We start from the raw sequence: 19,440 nt of genomic DNA, 5'->3' as shown, positions 1-19,440 counted from the left end.
TGTGCTAACTGTCATCAACCTTTGACCATTAGCTGTTTCCTGACCAAATGTCTCTCTTTTAACCACTTACGTTCTACTGTATGTTTGCTGTCTGAGTTATCGGTCGTTTTAGCAAACGGCACATTGGATGTTGATTGTGTTTTACTTTTTATCCATCATAGCAATATAGCGAACGACATTTAATATTTAATTCATGGTCTTCATAGTCTCTATGACATATTTCGTGTACCTTTCTCCAAGAGTAAGTCCTTGTTTTGCCTGCCTTTCCTTCCGTTGATTGGGCTTAACGTGCAGTCACATTTAATTCCTTTTTCATCTTGGTGTTCAAAGGTTCTGACATGGGCGTGTATGACTTTAGTGTGTTGTTGAAGTTACAGTTTGTATGCGGGACAGGAGTGCCAACAGAAATTATTTCTTTTTCCTCTTTTTGCAAGTAGTTTGTAACAACTGTTCACAGCTTGTGACTGGTGGATTACTATTCTAAATAATCTGATCTTAATTATGACTACAATAAAAACACCACCATTCTTATTTAATTAATGATGACATTATAACATCTAACAATGGAAAATCCAGGATGGAATAATGTCAGTATTATGAAAAAGATAGATTGCCAATCACCATATAGCAGAGATTTTGAGTTGCAATCTGGTCTCGACAACCAGAGACTGTGTGTGACTGACTCTCTCTCTCTCTCTCTCTCTCTCTCTCTCTCTATCTCTGTCTGTCTGTCTGTGTGTGTGTGTGTGTGTGTGTGTGTGTGTGTGTGTGTGTGTGTGTGTGTGTGTGTGTGAAAACTTACTTGTTTGACAGTCTTTTAATTATGCCTATCTGCAATTCAACATTTCTGCTACATGGAGAGTAGCACTCTATCCCTTTCATAATACTGACATGGTTTTATGTATTTTAGGTATGCTAGATTCACAATTTCTGACTCGTGATGATGACCTATTCAATCGGCAGTTTATATTTCAGAATATAACATTCTTAAGAGGAGTTGGTTGGTTGACTGGATGATTAAAGGGACCAAACTACTAGGTCATCAGTCCCTTTTTCCTCAGACAGACAGGTCTACATGCCTGTAGATCAGATAGCCTACCACACAAAACCCAGGGGAGGAAAACCATAAGGTTTATGAAAGTGAGATAATGGACAAGAAGAAGAAAGAAAGAAAGACAGAGAGAGAGCACAAGAAAGGTGTTCCCTCTAGGGAGCAGCCAGAAGCCTCCGAGCACAGTGCAATGCAATGAGGGAACATACATCCCAGTCCCCCCCCCCCCCCCCCTTACCAGATTTAGCCCACTCACAAATCACCTAGGAAAGACTAGCAACATGGACACGACGAGAGAAGTACAGAGAGACAAAAGACGAACAAGTCTAACAGACCATGGGGGGGGGGGAGGGGGGGGGGGGAGTAAAAGAGCAGGTAAGGTGAGGACCAGGCTGCACCACAATGCCCAGATAGCCACAGCACGGACTTGGCAGAGGAGGCAAAGAGTGTTCTGCCAACCCATCAATGGGCCAATATGGGTAAGTGGACCTACCTTGAAGAGAGCGGTGAAAGCTCCCTTCAAGAATAAAACGTAAAACTAAGTCAGCCACTGAGGCACTGTCTCCTAACACCAGAGACAGCGCGCGAGGGAGATTAAGAGCCCACTGCATGGTGGCTAAGTTCGGACAGTCCAGCAAAATGTGGACCACCAGCAAATGGGAACCACAATGACAGAGAGGTGGGTCTTTGCGACAGAAGAGATGACCAAGAGTTAGCCAAGTATGGCCAATACGCAGCCAGCAAAAGGACGATCAAGTCTTTGAGAGAGGCCCACATGAAGGACCTCCACAGATTTGTAGTCTCCTTCATCACCCTATTTTGTTTGGCAAAGTCAGAGTGAGCCATTCCTGATTCCCTAACCTTCATGGCATAATACCGATCAGAGGTCCATTACTGGAATACCAACATCACAAATCAGTTTACAGGTAGCCAGTTTGGCCAGGCTACCAGCAAGTTCATTTCCCAGGATCCTGATGTGGCCTGGGGTCCAGACATACAGGGAACCCTGGATAGCAATTACCAAGGGACGGTGAAGGTAACATTGGTCAAGAGATGCAAACTGCACAAGGAGTTGCTGAAGATGAGAGAGGATCCACCGGTGCAGAAACTAATATGTTCAAGAGCACGAGAGATGGCTACCAACTCCGCAGTGAAAACATTACAACCATTTGGCAGGGAGCACAGTTCAGTGTCACATGCGAGTATAAGCAAAGCCCACATGACCAGCACCCATTAAGTCATCAGTACAGACTACTTCTGAACCCCAAGATATGACAAGAATGGCTAAAAATTGGTGGCAGACGGCCTCAGAAGGAACCGAGTCTTTCAGATCTGGTGATAGGTCAAGACAACGCTGTGGCCGAGGGATGCACCATGAATGTGTAGTGAATGGGCCTGGAGGAGAGGTGATAGAGGAACCAACTGGAGTTCAGAGAGGAGAGACAGGATGTGGATTGCGATTGTAATCCTTGATCTGGACTGCTGTTGCGGGGGATGGATTCCGGTGTTTCGACGGGATTGTATCAGGGCTTTGTAAAGCTGTGGAAAGGTAGTACGATATGCATCCCAGCTGGTGTTACTCAGGCAGTGAAGACTATTAAGGTGCAGCTAACACTTTCGATCAATCTAGCATAGATGGGGAATCCACGTCAACTTAGGATCTAAGACCAGTCCAAAAAACCAAAATGTTCCCACCACATTGAGTAGTTGGCTGTTGAGGTAAAGTTCTGGTTGTGGGTGAACACTACAATGTTGACAGAAGTGCATAACATGAGTTTTGACACTGTAAAGTGAAAGCCATGGGTGAGGTCCCATGACTGCGCCTTTCCTATGGCACCTTGCAGTCGATGTTCAGTGACATCCATACTAACAGAGCCCTGTGGTACCCCATTCTCTCGTCGGATTGGGGGAGGAGGGGAGGGGGGTGGGGGGTGGTACTGTGGGAAGCAGCAAGTTGAACCTGCAAAGTATGGTGGGATAAGAAGATGTGTACAGTAGCTAGGATGTGGGGTCTTAAGCCTTTTTCAGGTCGAAGAAGATGGCTATAAGGTGTTGATATTGGACAAAAGCTGTTTGGATGGCAGACTCCAGGCAATCCAGATTTTCAGTATAGAGTCACCTCGGCAAAAACCGCCCTGGGATGGAGGCAGAAGACCCCGAGACTCAAGGAGCCAACACAGCCGCCAGCTCACCATGCATTCAAACAACTTGTAGAGAACACTGGTGGGATTAACTGGGTAATAACTATTCATCTCTAGAGGGTGCTTGCCCTGTCTCAGTACTGGGATGATGATGATTTGTCGCTGTTGCAATGGGAAGTCGCCCTCACTCCAGGATGCAGTTAAAGATGGCAAGGTTATGACACTGACAATCCACAGATAGGTGCTTGATCATCTGGTTGAGGATGTGGTCCAATCCTGGGGCAGTGGGCTAGGACACTGACAACTCCCCATTCACTGAATGGAGCATTATACGGATCCAGGTGGTGTGCAGTAAAAGATAACTGCTTTTGCTCTACTCACTTTTTTAGGACACAAAAAAGGGTTGACAGTTCTCAGACTCAGAGGCTCCAGCATAATACAGAGAAAAATGTGGCATCTGTGTTAGTGTAGATGGCACCATTCAACGGAACACCACCAGGTACACCTGCAGGTGTCTGGTATCTGTAGATACATCTGACCTTGGCTCAAACCTATGAAGGGAAGGTTCACGGTCTGATGGTTGAAGCGTACTGTTCCTTGCATTCTTGTTTCCATCGTTTTATTGGATGGCAGACCCAGGCATGGAGCCACTGAAAGGCAATAACGTGCTCCATTGATGGAGCCTACGATCTCTAATGGCCTCTGCAATTTCTGATGACCATCCAGGTATTGTCTTCTGTCGGGGTGCACAGAAGGAACAGGGAATCGCCAAAATCAGCTGCTCAAATAATGGTTGTAGTTGTATTCTGGACTGCCTCATCAATATCTCCATGCAGTGGGGAGCCAAGGGCAACAAAAGAGGCAAAAGCATCCCAGTCAACACGGCTGAGAGTCCATCTGGGCAGGCGTCCATGGGAGTGACGCTTTCTTTCACATCACTTCGGTATAATGTCACCCTGACCTTTTCAGGTAATGAATCACCATCAAAGGCCAACATGAAGGCACTGGTAGCGACACTGTTGTCCTTTGGTCCCCAATGTACATGACTAACAAAGTGTGCACCCTGGCACTCCAAGTTGGTGCATAGCTCAGCATCAGATTGTAAGAGCAGGTCCCTGAACCATATTTAGACTATTATGGGGAGTGACAGTCACCGGTATGTCACCCACCTTGTTAAGAGCTAGTAGCACCCGTGATTGGGCAGAGGATACTGTTTTGATCAAAATTGACCCACTGTTCATTTTAGAAATGGCTGCCACTTCCCCAAGCTTGACTTCTATGTTCTCCACAAAGAAGAAGGGTTCTGTAGCCAAGAAGGAATCCCCATCAATCCTTGAGCAAACTAATTATTGGGGGGACAGGGGGGGGATATTTCTCTGCTTGCCGCTTAGCCCTATGGAAGGAAACATTTTATGGTCATATCTCTCTGCACTTAAATAGTACTTTCCTTCCATAGAGACTGCTGGAATCATACAGCTACCGGCGGAAGATAACTTCATCCGATTCATTTGCGGCTCATCCGCCATGGTGCCACCCACTTCGAATGGGGGCTCTTGCCATGTGCGCCACCCAGCCGCAGAAAATGGCTACATGACCAGTAATCCGTTGCTCGGAGTCCCCGTGTCCCAGTCACAATGGGCACATGCACATAAACCTTGGCATACATGGGAAGTTTTCAGCTCAGACACCAACAATACGATACCCACGTGGCCAGGGGGCTACCACTGTGCAGCTATTTGATGACCACCATGACAGGATGGCCACCATGCTGGAGCTTACACTGCATTGGGTGACCTTCCCTGCATGGTAAACATTTCTGGAGAATCTGAAAACTGATGGCAGGTCAAACCTAACAACGGGGACTATGTCTTTACTTAATGAAAAGTTGTAGAAAACAAAAAAAAGCGGAAACTCTAATCCCAGTCACAAACGAGATCTGAGCTGGGTCTGCATCAAGAAAACCATACAATGGAGAGGCAGAGGGAGAAAGGGACAGTGGAAGTATAAGCTTGCAGGACAGAAACGAAGTAATGCTGCAAAGCATGGGGCCCCATGGTAGCCAAGCAGGTAGGTACTGACACGAGAGTTGTGAGCCCTCAGGGGCTAAATGAGTAATATTGTCATTGAACCTTGGTGGGTCCTTCCCCACATCTCACTACATCCCATCACACAAACTCAACCAGCATGTTTCTGACAAGGTTTGTGAATTTCTCCCATTAATCAATATTCTCCTTCCCAGATGTAAATAGTTGCTCAGATAGTTTGTTATTTTATTGACACATCATGCACAACTTTTCATTCAACACCACTGATCAATGATGCTGCTGTAGCTCTGTGTTTGTTGATTCATCCATTTATTTTCACTGAATTGAAAAGTTCACATTTTTTTATTGACAGCATATATTGTATACTTACATCATATGTATTCTACTTAGTTGGCTGTCCAAGATAATTTTCAGATAAGATATTTAGTACAATTTCACTTGAACCGCCATCCCTGCCACCTGTGTCATGCATGGCTGGCTAACAGGAACCTCTCCTATGGCTAAAACATGATCAGGTAATTTATCAGAAATATTTTTCCACAAATCTTCCGTAGCATTCCATGCCATCTCAACTGATGTAGTGTGTCACCAATAGATAGTTTTAGTAAGAAATTTTGGCCCACCTTTAAGGCTTAACTTTACCCAAATTATCTATTGTTGACTGCATTTATCTCATTACACAAAAAGAGACTTGTCACATATATATTCCAGTCAGAATTTAAGATTTTGTTTCCGTTTGTTTCTAGTTTTACCCAATTTTCTGTTCCACTTGCTACACAAGCAATGCTGTTTAAGCAAGTCACAGTAATTCAGTGATCTTGCCTTGAATACTTGTCCAGTTACCTAATATTCAGTTTTCATTTTCACAGTTGACTTATATGGCTATTTGATCTCCTCAATATGAAATACATGTGAAGTGATCATGGCTCTTTGGTGTTCAACATCTAAAGGTAAACAGGCTTACAAAGTAATATATCTAAAAAAAAAAAAAAAAGGATGCAAACTATACATATTGCGCTATTGAAGGAAATCCTTTCTGCGGGTACTGCATGCCTAACCAATTCAGGGAGGCACTTTAAAATTCTACATCCAATACAGATTAAGTCAAGGAATCTGCACCCAAGATCACCAAAAAATCAATGGAGCCTCTAGTTTAAATCCACCTGGCTCCAAACCAAGGATTCCAATCAATACTGGGCATGAATGAACAAATTGTGAACTGTGATTCCATTAGACGAGTGACACCACCAAAAGGAACTAAGATGATGACAAGCATTACTTACAACCAGCTGTAACCATTGCACTAAACAGATGGCTGCAGAGCTGCTTCTGTATCTCAGACGAGACCTTCCCACAGTAAACATATGGGATATCCAAAGGACTTCCTTTATGATCTGATTGTTATTTCCCCGAGGAGATCCATCATCTGCGTTAAATTGGAAACCTAATAATGAGCAATCTGACCGTAGTCTAGATCATACAGGATCATTGACCTCAGGGTCAAAAGATAAAGCAACTGATGTGGGCTCATGTAACAACAGTAAACATGTCTTTCTCATATACACTTCACTATAAAATAATATTTTACTGCTATTTGTGCAGATTTCCTCAACAAACTGAACCACTGACATCTTAACATAAAAGTTTCATCTGTTAATAAGAAATTAATAATTTATTTGGAGAAATGTAACCCACAAAACACAGCACTGAAACGTATCACTGTGGAATGTTTATCAGCTCTATTGATGAAAACATCAGCCTGTGTGCACATGCTATGCAGTGTTTTGGGGCCAAAGCCCTCAGAGTAAAGTCTAAGGAGAAAACATGCATTCCTCCAATCTTATGTAGGCTAGTCAATAGTGGAAACAACAATTTCAATAATGAGCAGCATATTCGCCCTAAAATATATGTTAACAATGTTGAACACCTCATTTAGTAGCTAAAGATCATGCAGATTGTTTCATAACTTATCACGAACACCAAGAATAACATACTGCATTACAGCACTCACCCTCTCTCATCTGGGGACTCAACACCATAGCCTTGAGCAAGCAAGGCTGCTATAGGTTCACTAATTACTTGCAGAACATCGAATCCTGCATCTTCCGCTGCATGTGCCAGTGCCCGACGACTACACTTCGAAAAATTTAAGGGGACACACAGGACTGTGCGCAGATCTGTATCTGGAGGTACACATGTGGAAGCAAAGCCTGAAACAAATAACAAAAAATAAAGAAATGCTTTACATTACTACCAAACCACAAGCTTCATATTTGTATACAAACACTATATTTATTGTTGATTGACAGCTAGCTGGCTGGTCGTCAGTAGAGTCAATGCCTACAGCTTATTCTTTTCCATCAAATAACTTGAAACACTTAAAAAACTCACAGTACAAATATGATGCAGCACTGGAAAACTTGTTAAATTGACATGCGACCCCATTAAAAGCAGGATCTTGCATTCGCAACAAAAGTATTCCTGTAAATTGCTTTGTTCTAGCACCAAATTCCTCAAAAGTTACAGAATCAGAAAAGCTACCCATAGATTAGTTCGGTACCTGCATCAAAAATTTGTAATTCATTTTTTTTAGGGGCAGGAACATTTTGTGAATGGGCCAAAGAGTTTTGTTACTGCAAAGTATTGATTCCACTGTGAGAGTACTTATTAGTTACATGTTCAAAAGGAAAACTCTAATAGTTTAATCATTTTGTGTAATAGGACAGTGTGAAAAAATGAGTGAAAAGTCACCGAGACCAAATCATTCTCTCTATTTCAGCAATCATATTCCCACTTGACAGCTTCTACAAGCAAAACATGTCAAAGCACTACACCAAAGGAAGTCAGCATTTAGAAGATAGAAGTATATCTGTGATAATACAGGATGGATGTATTTAACCATTGCACTACCTGATAAAATCTGTAGTCACTCTTTGGTGGCTATGTCTTTTTATCCTGCACAAAAAATGTGTATAAAATTTTAAAGCCCAAAACTTCTTCAAATTGGCTGCCTTGTCAGGATCCAATTCTGTACAGATTGCTCGCAAAGATAGCAACCAAAGTAAGATTGTAATTTTGACATGTTACATATACACTGTCCAGTCACATTAATGTGACCATCAGTCGAAAGCCTGAATAACCACCTTTTGCTGCATAGACCACTGCGAGACATGCAGGAATAGTGATAGTGAAGTTCTGGAGGGTAACGACACGGATATGGAGCCATGCAGACTCCAGTGCCATGGCCAGAATGTGACAGGTTTCTCTTGAGAATCCACTGCGAGAACAGCTCGATCGAGGTGGTCCCACAGATTATCAACCGGGTTTAAATCCAGAGGGTCTGGTGGCCAGGAGGGTACAGTAAATTCATCCTGGTGCTCTTCATACCACACACACACACACACACACACACACACACACACACACACACACACACACACACACACACACACACTGTGAGCTCTGTGACACATTACATTGTCCTGCTGGTAAATGCCATTGTGTGAAGGAAAAAACGAACTGCATGTATGAGTGAACATGGTAACCAAGGCTAGATGCATACTTATATCAATCATCTGTGCCTTTCAGAATGACAAAATAACTCGGGTAATGCCTTGAATATATTCCCCAGACCATAAAGCTCCCTCCTCCAGCCTGGACCCCTTTGCTTTCAGATGATTCACACTGTGCACACCAATGGCCAGCTGTCCAATGGAGCATAAAACGTGATTCATCTGAAAAGGCAACCTGTCACCACTCAGTGGACACCCAGCTGCAGTGCTGGCGAGCTAATTCCAGTCTTTGTTGCCGATGAACACCAGTTAGCAAGAGTGCACAAACCAGGCACCTGCTGCAGAGAACCATACACAGCAATGTTTGCTGAACGGTCATTGAGGAGACATTTTTGGTAGCCATGGGTTTATCTGGGCAGTCTGATGCTCACCCATACATATCTACACAGCTGTTGTTCACCCCGTCATCTCTGGCCCGTAGTGCATTATAGCTACCGTTGTGCTGGTTTTGTATAGCACCTATTTTACCATGCACGGTATACTTTAAACACAATGGCACACAAACAGTTTCATAACTTAGCTGTTTTGGAAATTCTTCCACCCTTGGCCTGAAAGTCAATGATCATGTCCTTCTGGAAGTCAGATAAACCGCTCTGTTTCCACATTATAACGACTGCAATGTTTTCCATGTTCCCCAACACACTTTATATAGCCTCCCCTGCTGGCGCTGCCACCTGCTGTTTGTGAGTGGTTATTCATGCTGATTCCAAACATAGGCAGTGGTCACACTGTTGTTACTGGATTGTGCATAACACCTTTGTCAGTCTCTGGATTAATTACAACAGAGATATGTTGCAATTTTTTCCAGCTAGTGTGTTGAACAACAGAATCATTTTAAGTAATTACTACTCACAATCTAACAATGCGGGTATAGTATTAAGAATGGAGTGTCGAATGATACAATTTATACTCTGAGGAATATCTCCTATGATGCCCAAATGGATCATTAAGTAGTTAAGATCCTACTGTCAGTTTATAAACTAGTTGTATTATAAGAAAAACGTGAAACAGACAGTATTAATACATAACTGACAAACAAAGAATCATAATAATATGAGTAAATATACTGCTACAGATTTCTGAAAACAACTATCAGACAACATATATAAGTGCCTGAAGGTCAGTGCTCTTAGTATCTTTTCTTAATAATGTCTGTAGCTTCTGTCTGTAGTTTTTATGCTTACACTAGCAATTAGTGAATAATGGAAATCCAGTCAACCATGTTTTCAGACAAAGATAAAGAAAAGAAGGAAAAATAATGTCTAAGGTAGGGTGGACAGTGATCAGTGATGTCTGAGTAAGCTGTATTGCCTACTCAAGTTGTGTACACACACACACACACACACACACACACACACACACACACACACACACACACACACACAAGTTACAACTCTTACAACACTAGACAGTATAAAATGTAATTACAATTTTTCTACTTTGGAGCAAAGCAGTTTGATACATTTCTTAGAGTAGCTTAATACATTTCATCAAGAAACAAATTTGCTAACTGTAAACCAAGTTTGCACTACTTTCTAACAAAAGAACAATCTCTGTGAATTTAGTTTAGTAGCGGCATTGGTGAGCTCTACTGTAAAGAATGGAAAGTTTAAAAAGTCATCACCCCTCTGTGTCATAAAAGGTGAAGTATTAGTTTATTTGGCCAAAGATGGTGTCAACAACCATTCCATGGTACACTTGGATGTATACAACTAAAATGAATTTGGGGGACCACAGGAAACCTAAGTCAGGCTGGCTGGACTGGGATCCAAACAACTTTCCTCCAAAATACAAGAACAGCATTCTTGATCACTAACCACCACATTCCATCAGTGAAGCCTAAAGAAGTCTACACACACTTTTGGTAAAACTCCATCTTATTCTTTACACTCCCTATACAGTTTTTGATGTACAAATCTAAAACCACTCCTGATCATAACTGTTTGTTGAACAGATAAATTATGCTTGAATTCAGTAAGTTCCCAAGATAATTATTTGATTCATTACTGTACTCATACTTAAAAAGACAGATTCATCTCAGATATTTAACCAGAGTTATGTCAGTAACAAGCATTTCACAGCAAGTCACATGGGGGATAACAACTGCAAAGCAAAGCAATAATCTGAAGGTCCCATCATGATCATAGTCCATGGTGGGCTTCAGTTTATTAGTAAAATATTGGAAAACTGTGGTATCCTTACAAATTTACTATGGAATATTCCTCAACCATCTGGGGTGAGTGACTGAAGCTCTGATAAAGTCAGAGGCTACACATGTGATCTGGCAGACATTGTGAGAAATATGTCAACAAATTGATGAAAATGAATTTTGGAAACTTTAAGTGGTTCATCCCGCAGTTCTCCACATTTCTTCCCATAAATGTGTATTACGTAAATTTAAATAAATTCAACAGAAATAGCACGAGGTACAGAAATTAAACTATTACAGCATGTGAATGAGCGGATAGGTATTCGCAGACAAACTGTGAGAGCCACACTGCACCTGTGGTCATACAGCTCAGGGAGTAGAAGTATTGACTACGAAAGGCATAGGTTCAAGTCTGAGATTCAGTCAAGTGAAAAGTTTTATTCTGAAGGAAAATTTCATTACATGTACACTCCAATGTAAAGTGAAAGATTCATTTTTATTAAACACATGTAATCATATCAGCCATTTCAAATGGAAAAAAAAGTAGCAAAAGCAATTATTGCTTCTTGTTCATTCTTACGACACAAACCCAGGCCCGAGGACTGCATGGGTAGCAGAGGCCAGCAGATTGCACAGTTACAACAAGAGTGATGGAAGGTCAGGACAGAGGGACTGGTCCCCCACCTCCACAGGCACACACACTGTGATCCTCTCAACCATCCTCCAGTGAGAAGGGACACGAGGCACAGGTGGCGGTCATCTTAGTTCCAGCCTGAGCATCGGAAGTGACGACAGGGTGCCAAATGCGACTGTGGTCACAGCCAGAGCTGTTTCGTGTTGGTGGGTCAGACAGTCATGTCTGGCCTTAACATCAAGCCACTGATGCTCTCTGTCACCAATGATGACCCCTTGGGTCCATCCCAGACACCAACTGCATATGCATGCCCAGACAGACATTCCACCCACAGGCAGGCCTATAGGCAGGTTTGGCACACAGCACAGGATGCAGGAGGTCTAATGGTGTACAATACCAACTCAAATGCAGTATTTCAGCCAGATGATGTCTGCAAGGTCTTCAGCAGCTGTGTTTTAAATGTATGGACCATCTGCTCAATCTCCCCATTAGGAGCACGGTGAAACAGGGTGGTGATCGCATTACAGCCACAGACAGCCTAAAGCTGCATCTACGTAAATGGGGGCTAATTTTCCAACACCAGGGAATAAGTGGCACTCCCTCAAGGTAGAATACCATCATGAGGTCACAAGTGGTAAAAATGGTGGTAATGAACAGCATCCATGCCACGTAAGGGAAGTTTTGAGAGGGTGGCCACCACCAAAAGCCACATAACAACCTGAAATGTCACGGTAAAATCAACGAGGACCTTCTCCGACAAGTTATCAGGATGGGGCCACGACGAGGAACCTTGACCGTGGGACAAGTGATTGAGAGATCAGGCATGACACGAGCCGTATGCGCATTCAATGTCTGCATTGATGTTGGGCCAGTACACGTGCTGTGGGGCTAGTGCCTCCATACATGTCCTCCACCAATGACAGGCACAAAGGAGCTGGAGGATGCGGGGACAGAGCGAGGATAGAATGATGGTCAGGTTTTCGAGAGTCCTCTGCAGCCATCATTAAAACATCATTTGTAGCATTGAATCAGTAGCATAACATGAAATAATTGTGAAAGGCTAGATCAGTAAGGCTCAAAACATTCTCTGGACACCTCTCCAGTACCTCAGACAAAACTTTCAACAGGACAGGATCGTGAAACAACACAGTGGATACCTCACGTGCAGTCAGAAGGAATTGAACCAGGATTTATTGTGGATGTTGGTCCAGGGGAAACAAACTGTTTCCTTGTGGTTGAACTGCACATTGGCACCAAGAGGAATTGGGGGTAGGGTGTTCACGTTGGTGAGTTGAGTTGGGTGAAAGTGGATTTTAATTGATACCCAATCAAAAACAATGCCCAATTCTGCATACAATGCATCATCTTTTCCAGGAGTTTAGAACAATGCACAAACAACAAAATCAAGGCTTTGAGCTTTGCAGTCGCTCAACAGGTGTAATTTGCTGCCATACAGTCTACATTCCAGAGGTGAGAGCAACTGGCCATTCACTACTACCCGACACCTTATGGGACAAAACAACCGCTATACCATATCGGGAAGTGTCTGTCTCGAGTGTCAAGGGCAGGTCCAATGAATATAGTGTCAGTCACAATGCCACCTTGAAACTGTACATAATGTTCTGATATGCCAATTGGCAGGTGGTCAACCACACAAATTTGACACCCTTCTTGCATAGTCGATCTAGGGGATCTGTGATTTGTGCCACCTAGGGAATAAACTTGGCACTGAACATGATTCTACCCAGAAACAACTAGCTGCTTAAGGTCAGTAGTGGCCAACATATTAGTGATTACGTCAATGTGGTCACACGTGTGCACGATACTATAGCGACCTGGGGTCACTGGGGCCTCTAAGGTACAGAGGCTGTGAAGTGGTGGGTCGTGGAAGCAATGGTGCTGGCCAGGGATGGACAGGTATAGTGTATTTTATTTTTCTTGAATTACAGCACTGGAGTGTCTGGATAAAGGAGACCATAATTAGGGTGTTTTGGGGTGCAGCAAATGCAGAGCGCATAAGATATCAGCTGTTGTTGGTGCAAAACTTGCAGAAGTGGAATCCCCTGCCTCTGTGAGAAGACTAATCACGGGGCTAGTCCGGAAGGCACCAGTCACAAGTCGGACCCCACAATGGTGGATGGGATCTAGTATCTGCAATGTCGAAGGTGACACAAAACCATAGACAAGACTCCCATAGTCTAAACGAGACTGGGCCAGTGCTTTGTACAATCGCAGGAGAATAGAGTGGTCTGCACCTCAGGTGGTATCGCACAGACATCTGAGAACATTGAGACGTAACCAGCACATCCTCTTCAGCTGGCGAAGACGAGGGAGCCGTGTCAACCGGACATCGAAGACCAGACCCAAGAAGAGACGGGTGTCCACCACCTCGAGGGATTGGCCATCGAGGAACAGGTCCGGATGAGGATGGACTATATGGCGACGGCAGAAATACGTGACGTACAATTTGGTCACCAAAAACTGAAAGCCATGGGAGAGAGCCCAAGATTGCACCCGGTAGATTGCCCCCCTTGTAGACGGCTTTCTGCAGCGCCCACGACAGAGGAAGCGACACACGTACAAAAATCGTCAACATACAAAGACGCGAACACTGTCGGCCCAGCAGCCACTACCAGTCCATTAATGGCGATGAAAAAAAGGACGCTCAGTACAGAGCTCTGTGGAACCCCATTTTCTTACCGACGGGAAGTGCTGTAGGAGGAACCAACTTGGACCCGGAAATAGCGACATGAAAGAAAGTTATGGATAAAAATGGGCAGAGCACCACAAAGATCCCAGTCGTGAAGGGTGGTGAGGATGTGGTGGCACCAGTTGGTGCCGTAGGCTTTATGCAGGTCAAAGAAGACTGCAATGAGGTGTTGCCAATGGGCAAAAGCCGACCGGATAGCAGACTCCAGGTGGAATAAGTTATCCAATGTAGAGTGGCCACGGCAGAAACCACCTTGAGTCGATGACAAAAGGTCGCAGAATTCGAGGATCCAAAACAGCCGCCAACTCACCAGGCGTTCAACGAGCTTGCAGAGGGTGTTGGTAAGGCTAATTGGACAGTAGCTATCCAACTGAAGAGGTGGCTGCCCAGGCTTCAACACCGGAATAACAATGCTTTCCTGCCACTGGGTAGGAAATACCCCCTCACTCCACAGATGGTTGAAAAGGGTCTGTACACGACGGTGGCCAGCCACCGATAAGTGATGGAGCATTTGGTTATGTATCCAATCCGGTCCAGGAGACGTGTCAGGACGAAGGGTGAGGGTGCTGGCGAATTCCCACTCGCTAAATGGGGCATTACAAGGCTCCAAGCAGCGAGAAATGAAAGACAAAGGCAGTCGTTACGAGCGCTGTTTGAGGAGGAGGAGGAGGAACAAGGGCGGATACTGAGTCGACGCAGAGGCTTGGGCAAAGTGTTGAGCGAAACACTCTGCAACAAAGTACAGATGGGAAGGACAACACCATGCACAGAAATTCCTGCAACGGGACAATAGCCAAAAATTTGCCTGAGTTTTGCCCAGTCTTGTGAAGAGCAGGTGTGTGGTCCTATGGCAGATACATACCATTACCAGCAAATCCGTTTCTGAAATTTGATTGCAGCAATTTCCAGAGTCCACTATGGGACCATCATTTGACAGGGGAGGGGGGAACCCCGAGGAAGAAGGGATGGCTGAAACAGCTGTGGCAAGAATGGCGGCAGTTAAAGTCTATGTAGACTCATCAATACTACGGTGTGGTAGTATGGGGGGATGGTAGCAGAAGAGAAGGCACCCCAATCAGCTGTAGAGAAGGCCCACCTGGGAGGGTGACGGAGCAAGACATACTGAAGGAAGGTCAAAACAATCGGGTAATGATCGCTGTCACATAAGTCATCGTGGACACCCCACTGAATGGAGGGAAGAAGGCTGGGACTGCAGATGATGAGGCCAATGGAAGAGAAAGTGCCGTGTGCCACACTTAAGTCTGTGGGAGTACCGGTGTTACAGAGGTCAAGCGCTGCCAGAACAGATTCAACTGTCTTGCCCAGGGCAATAGTCGGGTGACTACCCCAAAGAGGGTTGTGGGCATTGAAGTCCCCTACAAGCAGGGAGGGAGAAGGGAGTTGTTGAAGAAGGGTGGTTAGGGCAAGGGATGTGGGTGGCCTGTCAGGCAGGAGGTAGAGATTACAGATTGTGATTGGAGTGGTCAGATCGACCCTGACAGCAATTGCTTCCAGAGTGGTATGGAGGGGAACCCATTTACTAAAATTGTCTTTGCGCACCAAGGTGCAAACACCACCAGCCTGCACAGGGCCAATCTGGTTTCAACAGAAAGCATGGAACCCATGAAGGGTGGGTGAGTAAGAATTGACAAAATGGGTCTCTTGGAGAACAATACAAGCAGCAGAGTAGGAGGAATAAAGGGGCTGCAACTCCAGGAATTACACCTGACAATAGCGGCTCCCACCGGCCGCAGATCGTGCGGCCTATGTGGAGCTGCAGATCGCCTTTCAGGGGGTGCCGGGAAGAGGAGTCCCGGGAGGGAGCTCCAGTACCATCGGCTGCCGAAGAAGGGGAGCGCTTCTCTGGCGGGGGAGGGGGATTAGCACCCAAAGGGGTGAGTGCGAGTGCGAGTGCGAGTGCGAGTGCGAGTGCGAGTGCGAGGGGGAGTGCGAGGGGGGAGTGCGAGGGGGAGTGCGAGGGGGAGTGCGAGGGAGAAGGGGGAGGGGGAGGGGGAGGGGGGGGGGGAGGGGGGAGGGGGGAGGGGGAGGGGAGGGGGAGGGGGAGGGGGGGAGGGGGGAGGGGGGAGGGGGAGGGGAGGGGAGGGGGGAGGGGGGGGAGGGGGAGGGGGGAGGGGGAGGGGGAGGGGGAGGGGGAGGGGGAATGCGGTGGGGGAGGGGGGAGGGGGAGTGCGAGGGGGAGGGGGAGGGCGTAATTTGGGCGCGGCTTGGAAGAGGAGGGGGTACGAAGGGGGAGTGGACGTAACTGAAGCAAAAGCAGAGGTTAGAGGCACAGGATGGAGCCGGTCATACTTTCGACAAGCCTCGGTGTAGGTAAGTCGATCTAAAGTCTTGTACTCTTGAATCCGTCATTCTTTCACATACACCAGGCATGCTGGCGATTGTGGAGGATGCTGCGCATCACAACTGATGCACACAGGCGGAGGACCACAGGCACTCCCCTCATGGAGGGGGCGCCCACAGTCACCACAGAGGTGATAACTGGTGGAGCGGGAAGACCTGTGTCCAAACCGTAAGCATTTAAAGCATCTCATCGGTGGTGGAATGTAAGGTTTTACATCACACCGATACACCACCACCTTTACCTTCTCTGGGAGGATATCCCCCTCAAAGGCCAGAAAAAAGGAGTCTATCAGTGTGATTGTTTTTAAGGCCTCGCTGTACAATGTGGATAAATCGGACTCCTTGCCGCTCGAGGTTTGCATGGAGCTCCTCGTCAGTTTGGAGAAGAAGATCCCAGTAGAAAATGATACCCTGTACCGAGTTCAAAGATTGGTGGGGTGCGACGGAGACTGTGCTGTGGTCATAAGTCCCCTAGAACTTAGAACTACTTAAACCTATCTAACCTAAGGACATCACACACATCTATGCCCGAGGCAGGATTCGAACCTGCGACCGTAGCGGTCGTGCGGTTCCAGACTGTAGCGCCTTTAACCGCTCGGCCACTCCGGCCGGCCTCTGCAGACTGGGCAGGAGAAGATGTCTTTATGAGCAAAGAACCGGACTGCATTTTACTCGTGGATTCCACTTCATGATACTTATCTTCAATCACCTCAACAAAAAAACAAAGGCTTGGTCGTGGCAAAACTCTCACCACCTGTCCTGATACAAACCAGGTACCGAGGGAAAGGTTTCAACCCAAGTCGGCAAGCTTGACCTTCTTCCCATGGGGTGGCGAGGGAGGGGAAGGCCAAAGGATCAGAAGGACTATCATGTCTACTATCACTCTTAGAAATGGCCAAAGAATGGCCAGGATATTGAAGCCTTTCCCACTTCATATGCAAGGCGTCTGCCCTAGTACCACCCACCCTGACCAGGGGCTCGCCCAGTGGGCACCACCCCGCCATAGCGAGGGTCGTCTGGCACGGCAGCCATTGCTGGGAGTTCTGATGCCCCAAAGTGATGAGCATCAAGTCCTTGGCATACACGAGCCGTTAACAGCTCAGGTACTAGCAGTGTGATCCCTGTGTTGTCAGGGGGCTCAGCCAGTTGGGTACTTAACAGCCCCACCACACGGACCTAGCATGAAGGGGGGCCAGGGTGCAAGGGGGAAAATGGAGGGGTGGGGAGGGGAGGGTGAGATGAGCCTCCAACATGGAAACTAGGTAGGGAGTTCATCCCCAAATGCTCACACTGACGGAAAATGTTGGAAATGGAGGTCAACCTCCAAGGGGACCAAAACGCTGAAAAGGAGATGGAAACAGCAAGCTAAACAATTGCACATACCAAAACAAAGCCGGGAGGAAAGCCAAGTCGACATGAATTCCACCAAGAGGGAAAGGAGGGGCCAGGGGGAAAGGAGTAAGGACAGGAAAGGAAAGGAGAGGAACAGGGACGGTAATGCAGGTCTGGGAAAAGGAAGGAGACTGCAAATAGCTCGGAGTCCTGTGCACGCCACACACGTACCCACAAAGGGACTGTCGGCCCCCTGGATGGACATACGACAGAACTTCCAACATTGAAAACACCACATTGGGGGAGGGATATAGGGCTTCACATCACAGCAGTAGACCATCACCTTGATCTTCTCAGGTAATGTATCTCCCTCGAAGGCCAAGATGAAGGCACCGGTGGCAACCTGCTTATCCCTCGGACCCTGATGGACACGCCGAACGAAATGTACACTTCGCCATTCTAACCTGGTGCACAGCTCATCGTCGGACAGCAAAAGAAGGTCCCTGTGAATTATGATACCCTGGACCATATTTAAGCGCTTATGGGGCACGATGATTACAGAAACATCCCCCAGCTTGTCACAACAACTGAGTAACACCCGTGACTGGGCAGAGGATGCTGTTTTGATCAAGACTGACCCAGATCTCATCTTGGACAATCCCTCAACCCCCCCCCCCCCCCCCAAACTTCTCCTCTAAATGCTCAACAGAAAACTGAGGCTTCATTATCATGAAAGATTCCCGATCAGCTCTCAAACATATAAAGTAGCGGGGCGAATAAGAGCTGCTGCCATCCTTAACCTGATGTCCCTCCCATGGTGTGGTCAGGGAGGGGAACAATTTGGGGTCTTAATTCTGTGTGTTGAATTGAGCCTGTGAACGCTGAAAGACTACTGGTGTTTGACCACCAGTAAGAGATGATGTACTACGCTTCATCGGGTGTCATCCGCCCTGATGCCACCCACTCCAACCAGGGGGGCTCCCCACGGGTGCCATCCAGCCACAGCATAGGCCACCTGGTAGGATGGCCATTGCCAGGAGTCCCGATACCCCAGGAGGATGGGTATCTACCCCTGGCATATGAGGAGAGTTAATGGCGCAGGGATCAGCAGAGAGATCCCTGTGTGGTCGGGGCTACAACCAACAGGGAACATGGTGGCCCCACCGCAAGGTACTGGACATCAGGTGCAACCAAGCAAACAAGTCCATCATCATTGTCAGCATAGAAATGATACTACACAGTTGATGGAAAAATACGTACCCAGGAGGGTGACCTCGCCCAACAGTTGGAGAATGAGCAGAAGTGCAAATCCACGTCAACTAAGGATGTGATAGGTATCAGCGCACGATGGACACGATGCACCATGTAAGGGGCACTTCAGGAAAATTTTGAAAAATGGGGGTCAAACCCAACAGGGGGCCATCACAAAGGCTGAAACATGTGAG

At 46.2% G+C, this 19,440-nt stretch overlaps 1 protein-coding gene across 1 annotated transcript in view; it reads right to left on the bottom strand.

Moving 5' to 3' along the window:
• The window catches only part of LOC126470698 (heat shock 70 kDa protein 14-like), a 200,888-nt gene that overhangs the window by 92,421 nt on the left and 89,027 nt on the right, over nt 1–19,440 (bottom strand). Inside the window, exon 4 of the mRNA XM_050098698.1 lies at nt 7,249–7,447. Coding sequence (XP_049954655.1) covers nt 7,249–7,447 — 199 coding nt within the window. The remainder of the gene's footprint in view (nt 1–7,248; nt 7,448–19,440) is intronic.

This window comes from Schistocerca serialis, chromosome 3 (assembly GCF_023864345.2).
Source record: "Schistocerca serialis cubense isolate TAMUIC-IGC-003099 chromosome 3, iqSchSeri2.2, whole genome shotgun sequence".
Classification (NCBI taxonomy): Eukaryota; Metazoa; Arthropoda; class Insecta; order Orthoptera; family Acrididae; genus Schistocerca; species Schistocerca serialis.
Note: the sequence above shows the minus strand (reverse complement) of the source record. Positions and strands in the feature narration are given on the sequence as shown.